We start from the raw sequence: 22,198 nt of genomic DNA on the forward strand, positions 1-22,198 counted from the left end.
TCTTATTTTCCCTTGATCTTAATTTTAGACAAATTTCCAGTGTAGACCAGCCCACACTTACTAACATCTGCATATGTTTTGCAGAAGATCTGCTGCAGGATGGCAGAATTGAGGGGAACTTCTTTCTGCTCAAGAGACACTCTTCTAAGAATGGCATATATCTCATTCTTTTCTTTTTGTCAAGGCACCACAAAAGTTTTAGGTGAAGCTTTTCAGGTGGTTCAGGTGTCAGTCCCACTGGTGCAAAGTATACTTCCAGCCTACTGGCAGAGCTCTGGGCCATGTAAGCTGCAAGCACACAGGCAGAGTACTCTCTGTAGTTTGAGAGGATCTAGCAGCTGAGAAACGCAAGCAGACAATGCTGACAGCAGTTTGTGGATGGGAGGCAAATGATGAAATACTGATGGGTTACTCTAGAGGCTGCTATTCTAGTACTGCAGTTAATTTTAGTACCAATAAAGATGTGTAAAATATGGATTGAAGGTAATCCTTAACCTGATCCAGGAAAACTTTCACATATGAGTGCTTTTTGTAGCTTTCTAGAAGTTACTAGGCTCTGATTTTAATGGCATAGATAAAAATCATTTTGAAGGGAATCATTGAATTGTTAGGGTTGGAAGGGACCTCAAGGATCATCCAGTTCCAACCCTCCTGCCATGGGCAGGGACACCTCACATCAGGTTGCTGAGAGCCACATTCAGCCTGGCCTTAAAAACCTCCAGGGCTGAGGCTTCTACCACCTCCTTGGGCAACCTGTGCCAGGCTCTCACCACCCTCATGGTGAAAAACTTCTTCCTAACATCCAATCTGAATCTTCCCATTTCCATTTTATTCCATCCCCCCCAGTCCTATCATGAATGATTCCTTCAAATAACACTCCACCAGAGAGGAGCCATCGTTTCAGCTGCAGTATAGTATACTGCACATAACCTGCAGGGGAAGGTTGGGCTTGGTGACTTGGTTGAAGGTCCCTTCCAACCCAGACCATTCTATGAATAACTCATTCAAAACAAGCCAATGAGGACACTACAAGAAATCTGCCATTTGATTTTGCTCACATGTCACATTCTACAACACCAAAAGATACAGGGAAATGATTACTACAGAAATTCAGGCCAAATCACTCGCTCAAAATACTGTAAAGAAGAAAAGGCAATTAAAGAGGGAGAAAAGGGCAGCAAAGTCCCTTGTAAAGGAAGGCTGTCCTTTAAAAACACCTCCCCAAAATACTAGATTGTTAGGCAAAAGTAAAAACTGCTTGTTGGGATGTTTTCTGCTGGCAACATCCCCACTGTTGCTGCTGAATGCCTTTTCAGCATTTGATAGCTATGGAGCACTTTGCATGTTTAATACATGGCAGGATACCCTACTTCAGCTTTTTCTACAGCACGCCCTTCTCCTGGGATAACCCAGCCTTATTTTTAGACATGTTCTTTTTCTAGCTAACATCACACAAAACACAATGGGAAATTATCCTCTCCCACCCCTGACTCTCAGTCCACAGCCAAGACCATCAAATACATAACCTCCCAGACTGGGTTACCTCATTGGAATCGATTCCATTATTGACAGACCAGGTGGTTTGGAAATATTCAAGCATCCTTTGCTTTAGCTGCTGGGGCAGGTGATGGACCCGTATAAAGTCTTTCAAATCCTTGGTTCGTGTGTGATAAAGGGACCATCTGGAGTACATCCTCTGAATGATGGCAGTCACATTGCCAAACACCAAGGCATGCATCAGAGCTGGGGAGGACAGAAATTATGTGCACTGTGGAGTGACTTGTTGATTATGAAAATGTGACATAGAAAATAAACAGGGTCTTAACAGAAAGCCAGCCTCCTGATTGAGAGAGATAGTAAAGCACTGGAATGTGAAGACTCCCTAAGGAATACCCAGCAGTATTCATACCATTATGCATCTCTATTTTCTTTGGTGTCACTAACAGTCCCCAGTTCAAGAGAGATTGGGACTTGCTTGGAGAGAATCCAACAGTGAGCCATGAGGATGATTAGGGGACTTGAACATGTCCTCTGTGAAGAGAGACTGAGAGTCCAGAGGCTATTTAGTCTGGAGAAGACTGAGAGGGGATCTGATCAATGTCTATCAATATCTGAGGGGGGGTGTCAAGTGGAGGGGGCCAAGCTCTTTTCAGTGGTGCATGCTAATAAGTCAAGGAACACCAGCTACAAGCTGGAATAGAGAAGGCTTCACCTTAACATGAGGAGAAACTTCTTTGCATTGAGGGTGACAGAGCACTGGAGCAGGCTGCCCAGAGAGGTTGTGGAGTCTCCTTCTGGGGAGACTTTCAAACCCCACCTGGCTGCATTCCTGTGCAGACTGCCCTGGGTGATCTTGCTTTGGCAGAGGTTTGGACTCAATGGTCTCTGGCAGTCCCTTCCAACCTCTATTGTACTGTGATACTGTGTACTGTGAACAGCCACAGTTCTAGGATATGCTGGAACCACATCTGATGCTATCTAGTCAGGGTACCAAGCAAAAGAACACCCAAGCCAAATTCAGTTCATAGTCTAAGGAAGAAAAGGAAAGCAGTTAAACACATGTAGGCAGCATGCTACCTGCAATGAGAAACTATGAATCAGTATGAAAACTAGACTCAAATACTCATTTAGCAACTACAGTTTCAGTGAACTCATATAAATATTGGGACCATGTGTAGCAGAATGAGATTGCAGATGACATTTATTCATCTATCATATTCTGGGGAATAAGATGTTGAAAAAAAATAAATCAGGGGGAAAAGAAATGAAGTGAAAATTCAGGGGGAAAATAAAGAAGAAATACATTCCAACTGACAAGCTGATTTCTTGTGTTGCTTGAGAATGTCTAATGTGGTGTGAAATGGTTTGTCAGACAGGTGTGACATCCTGGAGTCCATCCACAATTAGAGACTGTGTTGGGAATAAAAAGACCAGAAGCAAAACTGAAGAAATGCTTGCAGGTTCGATTGGTCTGGGTTTGTATGTGCACAGATGTCTTTGCTGTTTATTAGTGGGGGAAATCATGGCTGGGTTGCCTGTTGTGTGGTGTTGATGTGGGGAATATAATATAGACATTTTCAAGTTGTTTATTGAACAGACTCCTAAAAAAGCTAAGGGCCATCTATCTTTATAGTGTTTGAAAGAAAGCTGAAGCCTCCTCAGAACGACAAAGGAATTGGTTTCTAAACAAGACAAACAAGATGTTGACCTTGTAGGGCAATTTACAGAAGTCCAGGGTAAGAAGAGACAAGTGGGAACAGGAGGAGGAAAGGATGCATTTTTGTTGCAAACAACACTTTCATATGGTAGAAACTGGCAGAAAATTCTTTACCTTGGAGTGTTGAAATTTTTCAGAATAGAATAGAATAGAACAGAATAGAACAGAATAGAATAGAATAGAATACAATAGAATACAATACAATAGAACAGAACAGGACAGGACTAGACCAGGTTGGAAGAGACCTTCATGATCATCGCCTCCAATCTATCATCCAACACCACCTAATCAACTAAGCCTTTACAGGCTAATTGAACCACGAAAGAGCTACTCACAATACACAGTGTGGTAGTTTTAGGCTGTGCCTTTAACATTTTGTTACAGATTTTGAGCAGAAAAGTAGAAAAAGGCAAATAAACCACTACTGGGTGTGAAAAGGAAACCAAAGACAAGTCTAGGCAATTTAATTGGAGAGGTATCGACCATAAGCCTGCTTGTACCAAAACATTCTCAGGGCTTCTCTTCTCTTCTTGCTTCAGTTCTGGGCCCCTCAGTTTAGGAAGGAGGTTGACTTGCTGGGGCATGTCCAGAGAAGGGCAACAAAGTTGTTGAGGGGCTTGGAACACAGCCCTGTGAGGAGAGGCTGAGGGAGCTGGAATTGCTTAGCCTGGAGAAGAGGAGGCTCAGGGGAGACCTTATTGCTCTCTACAAATACCTGAAGGGAGGTTGTAGCCAGGTGAGGGTTGGTCTCTTCTCCCAGGCAATCAGCACCAGAACAAGAGGACACAGTCTCAAGCTGCACCAGGGGAGGTTTAGGCTGGAGGTTAGGAGGAAGTTCTGCACAGAGAGAGTGACTGCCCATTGGGATGTGCTGCCCAGGGAGGTGGTGGTGTCACCATCTTTGGAGGTGTTCAGAAGACTTGATGGGGTGCTTGGTGCCATGGTTTAATTGATTATAGAGTGTTGGATGACAGGTTGGATGCGATGACCTTGAAGGTCTCTTCCAACCTGGTCTATTCTATTCTATTCTATTCTATTCTATTCTATTCTATTCTATTCTATTCTATTCTATTCTATTCTGCTCTACTCTACTCTACTCTACTCTACTCTACTCTACTCTACCCCTGCTTCTGCTTGACCTTGGCTGCATTGTTTTGGTTAAGTCTAACTACTATTTTTGCTCTGCTCCTGTTTCCCTTTTGGACAGGGGGTGGTGGGGCAGAGGGACAGCTCTCCTGGTCTCTGACCCAGGGGAGTTCTTGTGTTGGTTGTTAACTGTAAATATCTGTAAAATATTGTAACTCCTGTATATTCTGTACATATTCATTGCATTCCATTGTAGATTGTAGTTTTGCCTGCAAATCCAGCTTTCATTTGCTTCCAACTGAGCTGGTCTCGCAAAGTTAATGTTGGGGGGAAATTTCAACTCACCACACATAGCTACACCTTTATCATGAAAACAGTGCAGAAAAGTAGACAGAGCACTGCAGTGTGATATAGGTTCACCACACAGTTTGCATTCCTATGTACCTACTAGTATTCTACAACAATTAGGCAAGCACACAAAAAAAAGAGAGGAGGGGAAAAGTAGTCTAGTGGCGATTCACTCTATCCCTTCACACCCACTGTAAAATCTTTGAGTTGTGTGATGCACACTGAAACAGATGTTTTTCTGAGGAGGAAGATGATGGTAAAGTGAGAGCTGCAGGTCTTTCTCTAGAGGCCTTGTCTTATCAAGCTCTGCAGGTGCCACCAGATCACTAGTTATGCCGAGGTGCCTCATTTGGATCACAGGATTACTGGATGTCAGGGTTTAAAAGGAACCTCTGGAGACCATCGAGGCCAACCCCCCTGCCAGGGCAGAACCATAGAATCCAGCACAGATCTCACAGGAATGCATCTAGATGGCTCTAGATGGCATCTGAAAGTCCCCAGAGAAGGAGATTCCACAGCCTCTCTGGGGAGCCTGCTCCAGTGCTCCAATGGTGACCTTAAATGAGCACAAGGCTTTCCCCAGCAGCGTGGCTAGGTAATTAACATAAAATGACTACCAGATGTGACAAAACCTTTGCCTTTTGCTTCTAATCCAAGGCAGTGATGTGGTAAAATTGACTTAGTAGTAGACTGCATTTTGCTTATAGTAATCAACTATGGCTCACCAAACAGTCTGTATTCTGTCCTATCTCTAGAGACATTCCTGATGTTGTTGTTTTTTGGTAAAGAGTTGTAGCAAAATGTATTATTTCACTTGCCCCTATCCCCCACCTGCCCTTCTCCCCCATTTGTACCTACCCCCAATCAGCATTGTGCAAATGGAGAAGATCTTTTCAGCATCAGTATTGGCTGAGACATTTCCAAATCCAACGCTGGTGAGGCTGCTGAGGGTGAAATACAGGGCAGCAATATAGGCACTTCTGATTGATGGGCCTCCTAGGGTATTATTCTCATAGTAAGGAGACTCAATGCGCTTTCCTAGCTCATGAAGCCAACCTGAAAAACAAAGCATAAAAAGAACTATGAATAGAATAGAATAGAATAGAGTAGAGTAGAATAGAATAGAGTAGAATAGAATAGAATAGAATAGAATAGAATAGAATAGAATAGAATAGAATAGGTTGGAAGAGACCTTCAAGATCATCATGTCCAGCCTATCATCCAACACCACCTAATCAACTAAACCATGGCACCAAGCACCCTATCAAGCCTCCTCCTGAACACCTCCAATGATGGTGACTCCACCACCTCCCTGGGCAGCCCATTCCAATGGGTAATCACTCTCTCAGCAGAATAGAATAGAATAGAATAGAATAGAATAGAATAGAATAGAATAGAATAGAATAGAATAGAATTAAACAGGTTGGAAAAGACCTTTGAGATCATGGAGTCCAACCTATCATCCAACACTATCTAATCAACTAAACCATGGCACCAAGTGCCATTAAGGAATACTGCCAACTACATGAAAACTAGACACTCTGTAAACCAAAACCAATTCTATAATTAATGAATTAATTGGAAGACACTTCATGCTTCACACACCTCCAAGAATAAAAGGAACATTAAGCTGTAGGAATGTAGATGGCCCTTTAAGTGTTGTGTCTTTGGAGTATTTAGTTTTATGCATGTTTATTTAAAAGAAGAACTGTTATTTCTGTACAGAAATCGAGTGGTTTTGAGCTCCATAGTGCAGGTCTAATTAGATGATCCAGACAATCCACTAAGGCTCTGAAAAGAAGAAAAACCATCTAGTGCCACTGCAGTAAGGACACCACATCAAGTTGGTTCTTTCTATTAATTAGTGCTTGGGAAGCTTTTTGAGATTGTAAGACTAAATTGCAATAATAAAAATAATTACATAGCTAAGAGTTCTGTGCATGTTTCCTCTTACAGTAGAGAAGACTCAAACAACTGAGCACAGCTTGCAAACCACAATTAATATTCAAAGTATACTTCAGTAAGCATCTCCTAAGTTATTAATTTAATCTTTCCCTTCATTTTCCTAAACAAGTCTGTGGGGCTAGAAAAAGTTGAGTTAGAGGCTGCCTCAGGTGTGTTTTAGAAACAGCAATAAAACATCACCAAAACCCCCAAACCAAACTGAAAAAAAAAAGAATACAATTAAAAGCCCCAAACCACCAGGCAAAAGTACACCAAACCACCAGGCAAAAGTACTCCAAACCACCAGGCAAAAGTACTCCAAACCACCAGGCAAAAGTACACCAAACCACAAGGCAAAAGTACTCCAAACCACCAGGTAAAAGTACACCAAACCAACAGGCAAAAGTACACCAAACCACCAGGCCAAAGTACACCAAACCACCAGGCCAAAGTACACCAAACCACCAGGCAAAAGTACACCAAATCACCAGGCAAAAGTACACCAAACCACCAGGCAAAAGTACACCAAACCACCAGGCAAAAGTACACCAAACCACCAGGCAAAAGTACACCAAACCACCAGGCAAAAGTACACCAAATGACCAGGCAAAAGTACACCAAATGACCAGGCAAAAGTACACCAAACCACCAGGTAAAAGTACACCAAACCACCAGGCAAAAGTACACCAAATCACCAGGCAAAAGTACACCAAACCACCAGGCAAAAGTACTCCAAACCACCAGGTAAAAGTACTCCAAACCACCAGGCAAAAGTACACCAAACCACCAGGCAAAAGTACACCAAATGACCAGGCAAAAGTACACCAAACCACCAGGCAAAAGTACACCAAACCACCAGGCAAAAGTACACCAAATGACCAGGCAAAAGTACACCAAACCACCAGGCAAAAGTACACCAAACCACCAGGCAAAAGTACACCAAACGACCAGGCAAAAGTACACCAAACCACCAGGCAAAAGTACACCAAATGACCAGGCAAAAGTACACCAAACCACCAGGCAAAAGTACACCAAACCACCAGGCAAAAGTACACCAAATGACCAGGCAAAAGTACACCAAACCACCAGGCAAAAGTACTCCAAACCACCAGGTAAAAGTACACCAAACCACCAGGCAAAAGTACACCAAATGACCAGGCAAAAGTACACCAAATGACCAGGCAAAAGTACACCAAACCACAAGGCAAAAGTACTCCAAACCACCAGGCAAAAGTACACCAAATGACCAGGCAAAAGTACACCAAATGACCAGGCAAAAGTACACCAAACCACCAGGCAAAAGTACACCAAACCACCAGGTAAAAGTACACCAAACCACCAGGCAAAAGTACACCAAACCACCAGGTAAAAGTACACCAAATGACCAGGCAAAAGTACACCAAATGACCAGGCAAAAGTACACCAAACCACCAGGCAAAAGTACACCAAACTACCAGGCGAAAGTACACCAAATGACCAGGCAAAAGTACACCAAACCACTAGGCAAAAGTACACCAAACCACCAGGCCAAAGTACATCAAACCACCAGGCAAAAGTACACCAAACCACCAGGCCAAAGTACACCAAACCACCAGGTAAAAGTACACCAAAGCACCAGGCAAAAGTACACCAAACCACCAGGCAAAAGTACACCAAATGACCAGGCAAAAGTACACCAAACCACCAGGCAAAAGTACACCAAACCACCAGGCAAAAGTACACCAAATGACCAGGCAAAAGTACACCAAACCACCAGGCAAAAGTACACAGTTCCTCTTTGCAAAAGGGAAAGTCATAAACATAATCACAGAATCATAGAATCATGGAATCCTAGAATTATAGAATCATGGAATGGTCTGAGCCAGAAGGGACCTCCAAGGGTCATCCAGTCTGACCACCCCACAGTCATCAGGGACGTCCCCAACTAGATCAGGCTGCCCAGGGCCTCGTTGAGCCTCACCTCAATATCTTTAGGGAAGGAGCCTCAGCCACCTCCTTGGCAACCTGTTCCAGCGACCCACCACCCTCATAGTGAAGAACTTGTTCCTAAATCCATCATAAAGCTTCTACAGGTAACCCTCCCATCGTACAGATGTGTTGGGGGAAGCGTTGCAGCCACCCTCTCCAGGGTGCTCTGGGATAGGGAGGAAAAAGGCTGCTTTCTGGAGGTTAACATGAAATTCTAGGACACAGACTTTCCTTGCTACCACCTTAGGATCAATCAATAGGTTGGACTTGATGATCTCTGAGGTCTTTTCCAACCTTGTTGTTGTTGATTCTATGATTCTAAATGGTTCACAAGGATCAGTCTGTGTACCCAGTTTTCCCTGGTAAGCAGTTTGCTGGGGAAATTGGGAATCTTCTCTGGATATCCTTTACGTGGCTATTCAGAGAGAACCACCAAAACAGAAATACACCTGGCAGGCAGAGTTTTGCTGTAGAAATATCATTTGTAAGTTGCCTCTACTGCAGGCAGAGTCCTGGCAGACTGCGTCACCTCCTGAAGCCTCTTTTCTCTCTGCATCAGCCTGTGTCCATTTCTTCATTTTGGTTGAATCTAAGGGGAAATCCCTCTGTACAGACTACCTTCAAAAGGAGGGGGCAAATTTTAAGCATCTGTCCCAGCACTCCCAATTAAGTTGGGGGGAATCTCTGCAAGAATTTAACACCTATAGCAGACTTGCTGAGTCACGGCTGCCATCACAGAGGACCACCCTGCAATCACAGAAATATTCAGGTTGGCAAAGACCCTCAGAATCACCAAGTCCAACCATTAACCCTACTCTACAAGGTTCTCCCCTAAACCATATCCCCAAGCACCACATCCAAACCACCTTTAAACACATGCAGGCTTGGTCACTCTACCACCTCCCTGGGCAGCACATTCCAATGCCTGACCACACCTGCCATGAAGAAATGTTTCCTACTGTCCAGTCTAAATCTACCCAGTGGCAGCTTGATGTCATTCCTTCTTGTTCTATCACTAATTACCTGTGAGAAGAGACCAGCAGCTGCCTCTCTACAAAGTCCTTTCAGGTAGTTGTAGAGAGCCATGAGGTCTCTGCTCATCCTCCTCTTTTTCAAACTGAGCAGCCCCAGCTCCTTCACAGCACTGCAGTATATTAGAGGTTGGAAGAGATCATGAGGTCCAGCCCCCCTGCCAAAGCAGGATCACTTAGGGTAATCTGCACAGGAATGCATCCAGGTGGGTTTGGAAAGACTCCAGACATTCTTCATAAGATTTATTCTGCAAATAATCTGTGGTCTCTCGTGCATGCCATCCTACAGGAGAAGCTAAGCCAGGAGGACTGGCTGATGACAGCTCTGTGCAGAGCAGGGAATTTCATCACAATGATAAAGGAAGGGCTCTGCACTCCTGTAAGATGGCACTACTGTGTGGGTGGGTTTACCTTACCAACAGGAGAGAAAGCACATGAAAATCTTTCCCTTTCTGTGATTTTGCCTTGGTTAAACTAATTGCATGAGGTTATTTTATGTCACCTGCATTTTGTCTTTGATCTTCCATCCTGCATTTTATCTTTGTCTCCTAATTATATAAAATGGAATAAGATCAAAACAAACAAACAGAAAGCCTCACTGAACCAATAGCCCTCCTAGCCCTCCTCTCTCCATGCACCATGGTTTTCTAAGATGGCAATATAATCCCAACACTAATACAGCCTTTTGCACAGCAGACTTCACTCCTACATTCCAGTCAGGGAGTGTAACCCCACACATTAAAGAATAAAGCCTTACAAACTCGAACAGAGAGTATTTCTTTACACTAAGCTTAGTGTAAAGAAATACTATCATAAAGCTCAGCATCAGGTTCTGAAAGGGTTCTAGTGCATATGAAGAACAGGGCAGGTGCACTCTGCACTGGGTTAGGAACTGGCTGGAGGGCTGGGCCCAAAGAGTGGTGGTGAATGGTGCCACATCCAGCTGGCAGCCAGGTACTAGTGGTGTGCCCCAGGAATCAGCGTTGGGCCCCATCTTGTTCAATATCTTTATTGATGATCTGGGTGAAGGAATTGAGTCCATCATCAGTAAGGTTGCAGATGACATCAAGCTGGGGGCAGGTGTTGATCTGTGAGAGGGTAAGAGGGCTCTGCAGAGGGACTTTGACAGGCTGGACAGATGGGCAGAGTCCAAGGACATGAGGTTTAACAAGTCTAAGTGCCAGGTTCTACACTTTGACCACAACAAGCCCATGCAGTGCTACAGGCTGGTGTCAGAGTATCTGCAGAGCAGCCAGGCAGAGAGGGACCTGGGAGTACTGGTTGATAATAGGCTGAACATGAGCCAGCAGTGTGCCCAGGTGGCCAAGAAGGCTAATGGCATCCTGGCCTGCATCAGGAACAGTGTGGCCAGAAGGAGCAGGGAAGTCATTCTGCCCTGTACTCAGCACTGCTTAGGCCACACCTTGAGTCCTGTGTCCAGTTCTGGACTCCTCAATTTAAGAAGGACATTGAGATACTTGAATGTGTCCAGAGGAGGGCAACGAGGCTGGGGAGAGGTCTGGAGTGCAGCCCTATGAGGAGCAGCTGAGGGAGCTGGGGATGTTTAGCCTGGAGAAGAGGAGGCTCAGAGGAGACCTTATTGCTCTCTACAACTACCTGAAAGGAGGTTGCAGCCAGGTGTTTTTTGGTCTCTTCTCCCAGCCAAACAGCACCAGAACAACAGTCTCAAGCTGCTCCAGGGAAAGCTTAGGCTGGAGGTGAAGAGTGAGTTCTTCCCAGAAAGAGCAATTGGCCATTGGGATGTGCTGCCCAGGGAGGTGGTGGAGTCACTACCCCTGGAGGTGTTCCAGAAAAGTCTGGATGAGGCACTTAGTGCCATGGTTTAGTAGATTAGATGGTGTTGGGTGAAAGGATGGACTTGGTGATCTCTGAGGTTTTTTCCAATGTGGTTAATTCTATGAAAAACTGAAATAAATGAAACAATTGGTTTTAAATATCTGTAAGTGATGTGTACACACTGAGATGATGCCTCTTTGGCATCCTCATTTTTGGAAGCAGTAAACGTGGCAATGGTTTGATTAGATGCTATGTCTTCTTCAAATATCTCCAAAGCCTAGAACTACACCTTATGGAATGGGAGGCACTGTAAACCCAAGAAGAACCTAGAAATACTGGAGCACAATGGATGGAAAGTATAAATGAGTCACCAAACACTGAAAATAATCATGACAGAATGTCTTGAACTGGAACTTACGGCCTTCTAATAAAAATAGACTACGACTGTGTCTGTGTTTTATGCTTACTAATGGGAGCTGCAGTGCACAGTGCACTTGGTCACTGAGAAAAAGGTAAGAAACTGTGCAAAAGAAATGACATCCTTCATCACTGGAATGCATTTTCAGATGAAAATCACCATGTGCCCTGAGAGCTGCCTTGGCTCCTGCTGCAGCACTCTCTGGTCACTGTTGATAGCTCCTCATTTCGGATCTAGAGTCAGTCTGAGGAGCTGTAGTTTTCCATGGAAAATCACATCACCCCTGCATTACATAGCTGCACATTGCAGGCTGGGAATCTCATATTTCCATTTTAAACAGGGAGAAATCCTTGCAATGACTCCACTGAGCTCGATGAAGTCAAGGTTTTAGATTGCACCCCTCTCTACCCTGTTTGCTTGAAATATTATCCTGAAAATAAAGCTCAGGGCATACCAATTTGCTAAGGCATGAAAAGTAGTCAAAATGCCTTCTTTCTAAGTAAAAATACTCATGATTACAATTACCAAGAAAAAGAGGCTTTGACAGGCTCACAGGATGTTAGGGGTTGGAAGGGACCTCTGGAGATCATGGAGTCCAAGCCCCCTGCCAGAGCAGGACCATAGAATCCAGCACAGGTCGCACAGGAATGCATCCAGACAGGGCTTGAAAGTCCCCAGAGAAGGAGACTCCACAACCTCTCTGGGCAGCCTGTTCCAGTGCTCTGGGACCCTCAATGTAAAGCAGTTCTTCCTCATGTTGAGGTGGAACCTCCTGTGCTGTAGTTTATCTCCATTGCCCCTTGTCCCATCCCAAGGTGCAACTGAGCAGAGCCAGTCCCCTCCCTCTTGACACTCAGCCCTCAGATATTTAGAAACATTGATTAAACCCCCCTCAGTCTTCTCCAGACTAAACAGCCCCAGGGCTCTCAGCCTCTCCTCATGGGGCAGTGCTCCATTCCTTTCATCAACCTCATAGCCCTCTCTTGGACACTCTCTCCAGCAGATCCTTGTCCCTTCTGAACTGGGGAGCCCAAAACTGGATGCAATACTCCAGGTGAGGTCTCACCAGGGCAGAGAGGAGCAGAGGAGAGCCTCCTTTGATCTGCTGGACACACTCCTCTTAATAGACCCCAGGATAGCATGGGCCCTTTTGGCTTTGCATTGCCTAATCACCTCTACCAACTGTCCATGTTGCTGCTGCAGAATGTGTCATAGGTGAAGAGCATTTGAGGACACCAGAGCTAATGTTGGAGTTGAGAGAAGATATTATCACCATTGTGTATAATAGTATAATGAATACATTCTATCTTTTCAAACTCAAACTATCATTCATTATACACTAAAACATTATCTTTGTTTTTAAGATTGCTTCCAAGTAATTTTGCTCAATTACTCTCCAGTTGTTCCCAAGCATTCAAAATTCAGAGTTGTATAAGGAGGCTAAAGAATGCTGCTTCATTGCCTCTCTTCTTATAGCAATTGCTCATTTTAGGTACTCAGGTTCTCAGGATCTTCAAAGCCTTTTTTACCCTGTCCAGCCAAAATGGTTTTGATATCTTCATTTTTTTCCTGTTTTGTTGTTGTTGGTTTTGTTTTTCCAGGCTATTGAAACACTGAACAGAGAAGGGCCACGAGGATGAGCAGAGGGCTGGAGCTCCTCTCCTATGAGGACAGACTGTGGGAGTTGGGGCTGCTCAGTTTGGAGAAGACAAGGCTCTGAGGAGACCTTATTGTGACCTTCCAGTATCTGAAGGGGGCTACAAGAAAGCTGGGGAGGGACTTTTTACAGTGTCAGGGAGTGATAGGACTGGGGGGAATGGAACAAAACTTTCTTCCCCATGAGGGTGGTGAGAGACTGGCACAGGTTGCCCAGGGAGGTGGTGGAAGCCTCATCCCTGGAGGTATTTAAGGCCAGGCTGGATGTGGCTGTGAGTAACCAGATGTAGTGTGAGGTGTCCCTGCCCATGGCAGGGGGTTGGAATTGGGTGATCCTTGAGGCCCCTTCCAACCCTGACAAGTCTGTGATTCTGTGATATTTGACAATAGTTCTCCAAACACCTATACTTCTGCACTGGAGCTCCAGTGGGTGTGGAAGTGCACCTGCCTTCCTGTAGAACTAGGTCATAAATTCCTTCATTCTCATTTATCAAGGAGTAGGTAAATTTAGAAAATAAATGTGCTGGAAACTCTTCTCTGTGGCAAGCATGTATAGCTCCTCTCAACAACAATTTGTCAGGTGGCTATATTTGGATACAGGGGAGATTTGAATCTGTCTTGCTTTTGCAAGTCAGCAGGTTTTGTTCCTCTTTCCCAGTTCACTGAAAGGATGAGATGGGGATATTAATATTATTTTTCCATGAATGTGGCAGTCAATATATACAAAGTACTATATATACCCATCCAGCAATTCCAGCACAAGAAGGAGGCCTACAGAAGGTGGAAACAAGGACAGGTATCCTGGGAGGAATACAGAGAGGTTGTCCAAGTAGCCAGAGACCAGGTGAGGAAAAAAAAGTTCAGAGATAATTAAATCTGTCCAGGGACATGAAGGAAAAGAAGAAAAGCTTCCTTTGGTATACCCATAATAAAAGAAAGACTAGGAAAGAGATGGAGCCTCTCCAAAAGCAAGCAAGAGATCTGGTCCCCAGGGATAACAAGAAGGCTGACGTACTCACTGCATCAGTCTTTACTGGCAAGGGCTCTAACCAGAAGCCTCAAGTTACAGAAGGTAAAAGCAAGAACTGGGACAATGAAAAGCCACCTGAAGGATCTGAGGGTGTAATATCCTTTGGGGCAAGAGCAGCCATTTTATCCTCTGTTAATTCAGCAATGGAGACAAGAGGATCTTGAACCACAACTAGGATCCCAGGTGCTGTTGCAATAAAACTAATAGCAATGACTTTTTAATGACTTCAGGGATTGTTTTTAATGCTGTCAGCTGAAGTGTTAGAAACCTGGTTTGCAGTTCCATGTGTTTGGAGTCCAAACCACAGCAAAACCAGTTTGAGCTACTGCAGGTGATAAGTAAGGTCTCTTTAAAGAAATAAATACCTTCCTTTAAGGTTAGAGCAAAATGAGCTATTGCAGGTGATAAGTAAGGTCTCTTTAAAGAAATAAATACTTTCCTTTAAGGTTAGAGCAAAATGAAACCTTAATTAAACACATCCAGGGTTGGTGACTCCACCACATCCCTGGGCAGCACATTCCAATGCCTGACCATTCTTGCCATGAAAAAGTGTTTCCTAATGTCCAGTCTAGAGCTACCCAGTCACAGCTTGAGGCCATTCCCTCTTGTTCTGTCACTAATTCCCTGGGAGAAGAGACCAACACCATCCTCTGTACAACATCCTCTCAGGTAGTGGTAGAGAGCCATAAGGTCTCCCCTCAGCCTCCTCTTTTTCAAACCAGCCAGCCCCAGCTCCTTCAGTCACTCTTCACAAGATTTGTTCTCTCAGTTATATCTTAACATCATAACAAACCAAGAATTTTCAATGTAATGAAGGCTTGATATGAGAAAGGAATAAAAAGTACAGAAGTGTTAATGAGGAAACACACCATGTGCTTCAAGCTCTGAAATCAAACATCTGTGCCTGAAGATCTAGCAGGTCTTTTTGAAGTGAGTGACATCAGAGAATCCCAAATAATTAGCGTTTTCTATCTATAATTATCTCAGATCAAACAATGAAAAAAGATTAAGACTAAATAGGTATAATCCATTTTACACCATCTAGGCAGTGTAAAACTTCATAGACTGTAGAATACCATGACACACTCTCACAACTCCTGATGAGTTTCCATTGCTCAAAGTAGTCACTAGGTAAGTTCAAGAACTCTCACCTGAAAGTACAAAAGAATCATGAATATTTTCCAGGGCATAGGAAAATGAAACAAAGTCTGGAAAGAACTCCCTGAAGGGAGGTTGTAGCCAGGTGGGGGCTGGTCTCTTCTCCCAGGCAACCAGCAACAGAACGAGAGGACACAGTGTCAAGCTGTGCCAGAGGAAGTTTAGGCTGGAGGTGAGGAGAAAGTTCATCACAGAAAGAATAATTGGCCATTGGAATGTGCTGCCCAGGGAGGTGGTGGAGTCAGCACCCTTGGATGTGTTCCAAAAAGGATTGGATGTGGCACTTGGAGCCATGGTTTAGTTGTCCTGAGGTGTTAGGTATTAGGTAATAGGTTGGACTTGATGATCTCTGAGGTCTTCTCCAACCTGGTTGATTCTATGATTCTATGAAAAGACTCTTGAATAATTTCTTAATTTTTCTGTGGGAATTCATGTGCCAAAAAAATCCTTCTTTTATTTTTGGATTCTTTTATTTTTGCATTAAAAGTGTAAGGCATGCATTTCCTATGGGAGAAAAGCAGTTGTTGTGGGATGCCCGTGTGACATTCTAACACTGTACAATCTGCACCTACCTATAAGAACAGCCTGAAAGAGGCAGTCCAATTGAAGCAGCTGCTGAAAAGATTTCAAAGTATTTGGCAAAGGATTTATGGATATAAGTAGAGAGCACTAAGGTCTCCCCTGAGCCTCCTCTTCTCCAGGCTAAACAACCCCAGCTCCCTCAGCCTCTCCTCACAGGGCTGTGCTCCAGACTTCTCACCACCTTTGTTACAGTATCACAGTATTTGATAAGAGCTTGAAGAGGAGTAGCTCTGTCTATACTACTTCAAAACATGGACAGCAAATAAAGAACCTTTGCTTAAATCTGATAGCAGCCAAACCTATAGAAATGAGAAAAATCTATTGAGAAGCCAATGGAATTAGAGGTGGAGAATCACAGATGAGACTCAAGACAGTTCCTCTATTCCATGCCAGGTAATGGGAAATTAATCTTATTTTTATAGGTAGCTGACAATCACAGGCTCACAGGATGTCAGGGGTTGGAAGGGACCCAAACAGATCATCAAGTCCTGCCCCCCTGCCAGAGCAGGACCATAGAATCTAGCTCAGGCCGCAGAGGAACACATCTAGACAGGCCTTGAAAGTCTCCAGAGAAGGAGACTCCACAACCTCTCTGGGCAGCCTGTTCCAGTGCTCTATGACCCTTACAGTAAATCAGTTCCCCCTTGTGTTGAGCTGGAACCTCCTGTGCTGCAGCTTACATCCATTGCTCCTTGTACTATCACAGGGAGCAAGTGAGCAGAGCCTGTCCCCTCCCTCCTGATCCCCAGCCCTCAGATAGTTCTAATCATTTATACATCCCCTCTAAGTCTTCTCTTTTGCAGACTAAAAAGCCCCAGGTCCCTCAGCCTCTCCTCATAAGGCATGTCATGCCATATCCTAGGGAAATATTTGCTTTGAGGAGAACAAATGAGGAGAATAAGATGGAAGGTAACAGAGAGGGATTTGAAAAGGCTAGAAGACAAAAGTGGGAGAAGTGTAACTCTGTCTCAGCTGAGAGGGAATGACCAGTCCAGGAGTCATGTTTTGTTAGATATTAGAATCAAGGTGCTACATGTGGAGAAACTGTTTCCTGGGATGGGAGAATTTTTTTGAGGTAAAGGTAGCACCTGAAAGCAGTGCCCATACTGCATATCTTCCAAATCACTCATAGTATCAGAGCATCATAGTATCAGTCAGGGTTGGAAGGGACCACAAGGATCATCTAGTTCCAACCCCCCTGCCATGGGCAGGGACACCCCACACTAGATCAGGCTGGCCAGAGCCTCGTACACCCTGGTCTTAAACACCTCCAGGGACAGTGTCCCAATCTTCCCTAGTCTTCTTCTTCCCATTAATAATCCTGTAGAAGTTCTTAGTGTTCCCTTTAACCTCCCTGGAGCTAAGCAAGAGGTCCAGATCTTAACATAGCACTACATTGGTATATGTCTCAGTGCCACAATGTGATGTGAATAACGTTCCCTGACACTCCCTATTGCTCATTGTGCAAGCAGACAGCTTAATTTGGGAATCTAACCATATCTTTAAGTTCTCTGCAATGAAAATGTTGTCTGTGTAAGGACAAAAGAAATTAAGCTTACAGTTAGGCTCAGTGAGAACAAAGCAAACACAGTTTTCATAGGCAGAACTTTATCAGTCCCATTGCCCCCATCCAAATGCAAATGAAGCACCTCAGTGGTTTGAATTGGCCAGAGAAATAGACACACAAAGGGAAATGCTACTCCCACTGAAGTCAATGTTGTGAGAGCTGGGCTATGGTCCATATCTGATGGCACAGCAAGGTCCAAAGTGTTAGGTTAACAGCACTGCAGTATAAAATCTCTGCTTTAAATGTTATCAAAACTTTGCTGCTGAAATATGTGCCACAGGCTTTCTGAGGAAGCACTAAATGGGGTAAAGGAGGTTGCTAAAAGCTTTTTTATTCCTCAGCCCTTCCCCCCTCCAAAACTGAATATAAGTATAAAGAAATTAAAAAACTCTTTTCATTCCAGGCATGGTTTTGCTTTCTGCCCCTGGACTCAGCACTGGTTAGGCCACACCTTGAGTACTGTGTCCAGCTCTGGGACCCTCAGTTTAGGAAAGATGAGGACTTGCTGGAACATGTCCAGAGGAGGGCAACAAAGCTGGGGAGGAGTCTGGAGCACAGCCCTGTGAGGAGGGGCTGAGGGAGCTGGGGTTGCTTAGCCTGGAGAGGAGGAGGCCCAGGGGTGACCTTATTGCTCTCTACCACTACCTTAAGGGAGGTTGTAGACAGGCAGGGGCTGGTCTCTTCTAGGCAACCAGCACCAGAACAAGAGGACACAGTCTCAAGCTGTGCCAGGGGAGGTTTAGGCTGGAGTTTAGGAGGAAGTTTTACACAGAGAGAGTGATTGCCCATTGGAATGGGCTGCCCGGGGATGTGGTGGAGTCACCATCACTGGAGGTGTTCAGGAGGAGACTTGATAGGGTGCTTGGTGCCATGGTTCAGTTGATCAGGTGGTGTTGGATGATAGGTTGGACGTGAGGATCTCAAAGGTCTCTTCCAACCAGGTCTATTCTAGTCTAGTCTCACCTTTCCACATATTTCAGCCAAGGTGTAACAGTATTGCAGCATCCATACCCTGAGCTGCAGTGTTTCAGGTGAACTCCACCACTTGAGCCCCTTCAGTGAAGAAAAAAAGGCATGCTTTCCAAGGGCAAGATGCATTCTAATGAAAATGTATAGCAATTCCACTGGGGTTTTGGTGTGGTTTGTTTTGGGGTTATTTTAATTGTATTTTTTGATGTTGTCAATTAGACATGCAATAAAAGTAAATGTTTAAAAATTAAAGCATGTAAATACGAGGTGAGGTTCTGCACCTGGGCAATGCTTGCAGCACACAGAGGGCCAAGGCTTAACTTCATTGTGTTTCCCTAACAAGGAGCTGACATGTATAAAGCAATTGAGTTTGCACTTATTGAATAAATGACATGATGTCATTTTTCTGCTCTTATATGTGACACAATCTCAGACAGAAGTTTATTTATCCTTGCAAAATCATGGCTTCATGATAGGTATCTGGAGATCTCTGAGCTCTTAAGCAAAACAAAACCAATCCCCAACAAAGCAATTTCCAATAACATTTGAAAAAGTTTTCCCATAAAAAAATCCAAACCCACAACACCCCCTGAAAAAAAAAACTCCAAAATAACAACAACCACCCAGACATGGAATCATAGAATCAATAAGGTTGGAAAAGACCTCAAAGATCATCAAGCCTAACCTGTCACCCAACACCTCATGACTACTAAACCATGGCTTCAAGTGCCACATCCAATCCCTTTTTGAACACCTCCAGGGATGGTGACTCCACCACCTCCCTGGGCAGCACATTCCAATGGCCAATTACTCATTCTGGGAAGAACTATAGAATAGAGTAGAACAGAATAGAGTAGAGTAGAGTAGAGTAGAGTAGAGTAGAGTAGAGTAGAGTAGAGTAGAGTAGAGTACAGTAGAATAGAATAGAATAGAATAGAATAGAATAGAATAGAATAGAATAGAATAGAATAGAATAGAATAGAATAGACCAGACCAGACCAGGTTGGAAGAGACCTTCAAGATCATTTATCCAACCCATCATCCAACACCACCTAATCAACTAAACCATGGCACCAAGCACCCCATCAAATCTCCTTCTAAACACCCCCAGTGATGGTGACTCCACCACCTCCCCAGGCTGCCCATTCCAATGGGCAATCACTCTCTCTATGAAGAATTTCTTCCTAACATCCAGGCTAAGCCTCCCCTGGTGCAGCTTGAGACTGTGTCCTCTTGTTCTATTGCTGGTTGCCTGGGAGATGAGACCAATCCCCACCTGTCTACAACCTCCCTCCCCAACCACGAAAGGGAAGAAAAAAACCCAAGCACTCCCCCAAACCCATAAATATTTAACTTAGTGCTGGAGAGAACTACAGAAATAACCATTCTGACAGGTACCGGATTCATCTGCAGCAGGTATTGCAGTGTAATTGTAAGACATTTATCAGTTTGAAACACTTGAGAGACTGTTTGTGAAGCTGGTAGGATAACTTTCCAGACAGAGAGGCAAACTCACACTTTTGGAAAGAATTTCAAAGAAATTCAATCTGTAAGCTTAATAACAAAGCAGGCAGGCAGGAGGCCAAGGGTACACACCACCAAGAGGTGCCTTGGCTCCTCTGATAGGGAGTTACATTGCATGCAGCTGTCTAGGGAAGGTCATCAAGTCTCAGTTTGAGACAACTCAGTGGCAAGAGGCTGTTAAGGAGAAGTTCTTGTCAGGGAAGCCTGCTAGAAGACAACCAGGATGTGACAACCCATATAAAACATTTCACTGAGATGCAAATGGGACTTTTGTGGCATGTTCTGGAGAAACTCGGAGTTGTACAGAGGTTGTTGAGATATTAGCTCATTACTGCCCTTGCCCCAGAGGGGACAAAACTGGAAGGTGAAAGTTAATATTTTTCTTATCAATAAATGCCACGAGCCAAAAGGGATATGGGGAGAATTTCCTGAAAGCAGCCTCAGCTCAGGGAAAAGGGAGAGGGACAGACTGCATGAAGAGCATAGCCAGCAGCTCTGTCTGGGCAGCAAGGATGCAGCTCATCCCCATAATTTGGGCTGCAGTGGATGCTTTGATAGCAACTATAATTTTTGACCTACATAAGCTGACAATGTGTTTTCATAGCTACTTCCTGCCAGTGACATTCCTCTTTTTTACTATTATTCTCTGGGTTTGTTTTTCTGTTAAGAGTACCTGAGCAATTTGTGCACAGTGGGCTTGCTTTGTGTGTTATCCCCTACAGCTGCACTATTTTCTTTGAGAGATTTCCGCTCTATGAGGAGTTCAGCAGCAGGTCAAAGACCTGCTTTACAAAGGAAAGGAGAAATAAACAACCAACTAGAAGAATAAAAAGACTCCACCAAGCTTTCAGTAACCTATAGACAAACTGGAGAGATTTGTTTGCTGGACTTTAATGGAACAAAACTAGAAATGGGGAGATTCAGATTGGATGTCAGGAAGAAGCTCTTCCCCATGAGGGTGGTGAGACACTGGCACAGGTTGCCCTGGGAGGTGGTGGAAGCCTCATCCCTGGAGGTTTTTAAGGCCAGGCTGGATGTGTTTCTGAGTGACCTGATGTGGTGTGAAGTGTCCCTGGCCATGGCAGGGGGGTTGGAAATGGATGCTCCTTGATGTCCCTTCCAACCCTAGCAATTCTATGATTCTATGACTTCATTTCTTCTTCCTGACCCACCATCCTCACCTCATCTGAGGTCAGGTACTTTCAACACCTCTGTCATTTTCCATTCAGAATTCTTGTTATGAGATGATAGTTAGATAAATGATAATGGGGTTAGTGGAGAAGAAAGAAATGAAAGGAGGTAAGGATAGGACATACTGCAGTTGGAATGCACATCACTGAACTTTTGGTCACAATTATTTACATCACTCCCCTCACTAAGTATTTTTTTCTATTTGAAAACCTGTCCCATTAGATACTTTTTGTTTGTGAAAGGGACAGATGTGCATTTTTTTACTCTCACAGATAACTTCTATGTTCTAAATTATTGTGTTTTTAAACTATGTCTTTATTATCTAACAGCATGAAGAAAGCTGGCAGAGCTGCCCCCATCCAGTTAATTTTATCACTGGCCTTGTTTCCTTTCCTGATTCAGTGACCATGTAGCAAATTTAGGCTAAAAACAAATACAAGTAAAATTATAAATATAGAAGATGAGGAAGCAGAAAGAAAAGGGAGAAAAAGGGATTCTTGATACTGATATAACACCTGAGACAGACACCACTACTTTAAATCCAGAATGACCCACACAGGAAGTTGTGGATTATCAGCTGTTGAACTAGCAGGCAGTACACATTCAACCTTGCCCAAACACCTGGTGATGCCATATTCCTACACAAGGTCTATTGTTTCCCCGTAGTACTATCACAACTATTAGAAACAGTAATAAACTTTACAGAAGAAAA

At 44.0% G+C, this 22,198-nt stretch overlaps 1 protein-coding gene across 2 annotated transcripts in view; it reads right to left on the minus strand.

Moving 5' to 3' along the window:
- KCNH8 (potassium voltage-gated channel subfamily H member 8) overlaps positions 1–22,198 on the minus strand; it is a 154,602-nt gene that overhangs the window by 39,400 nt on the left and 93,004 nt on the right. For both annotated transcript variants that reach the window (XM_068152531.1, XM_068152532.1), the window contains exons 8-9: positions 5,510–5,707; positions 1,544–1,743 (exon numbers count right to left, since the gene is read on the minus strand). In XM_068152531.1, coding sequence (XP_068008632.1) covers positions 1,544–1,743; positions 5,510–5,707 — 398 coding nt within the window. The remainder of the gene's footprint in view (positions 1–1,543; positions 1,744–5,509; positions 5,708–22,198) is intronic.

This window comes from Melanerpes formicivorus, unplaced genomic scaffold (genome assembly GCF_026170545.1).
Source record: "Melanerpes formicivorus ecotype bairdi unplaced genomic scaffold, bMelFor1.0.p_v2 SCAF_23, whole genome shotgun sequence".
In the NCBI taxonomy this organism is placed as follows: Eukaryota; Metazoa; Chordata; class Aves; order Piciformes; family Picidae; genus Melanerpes; species Melanerpes formicivorus.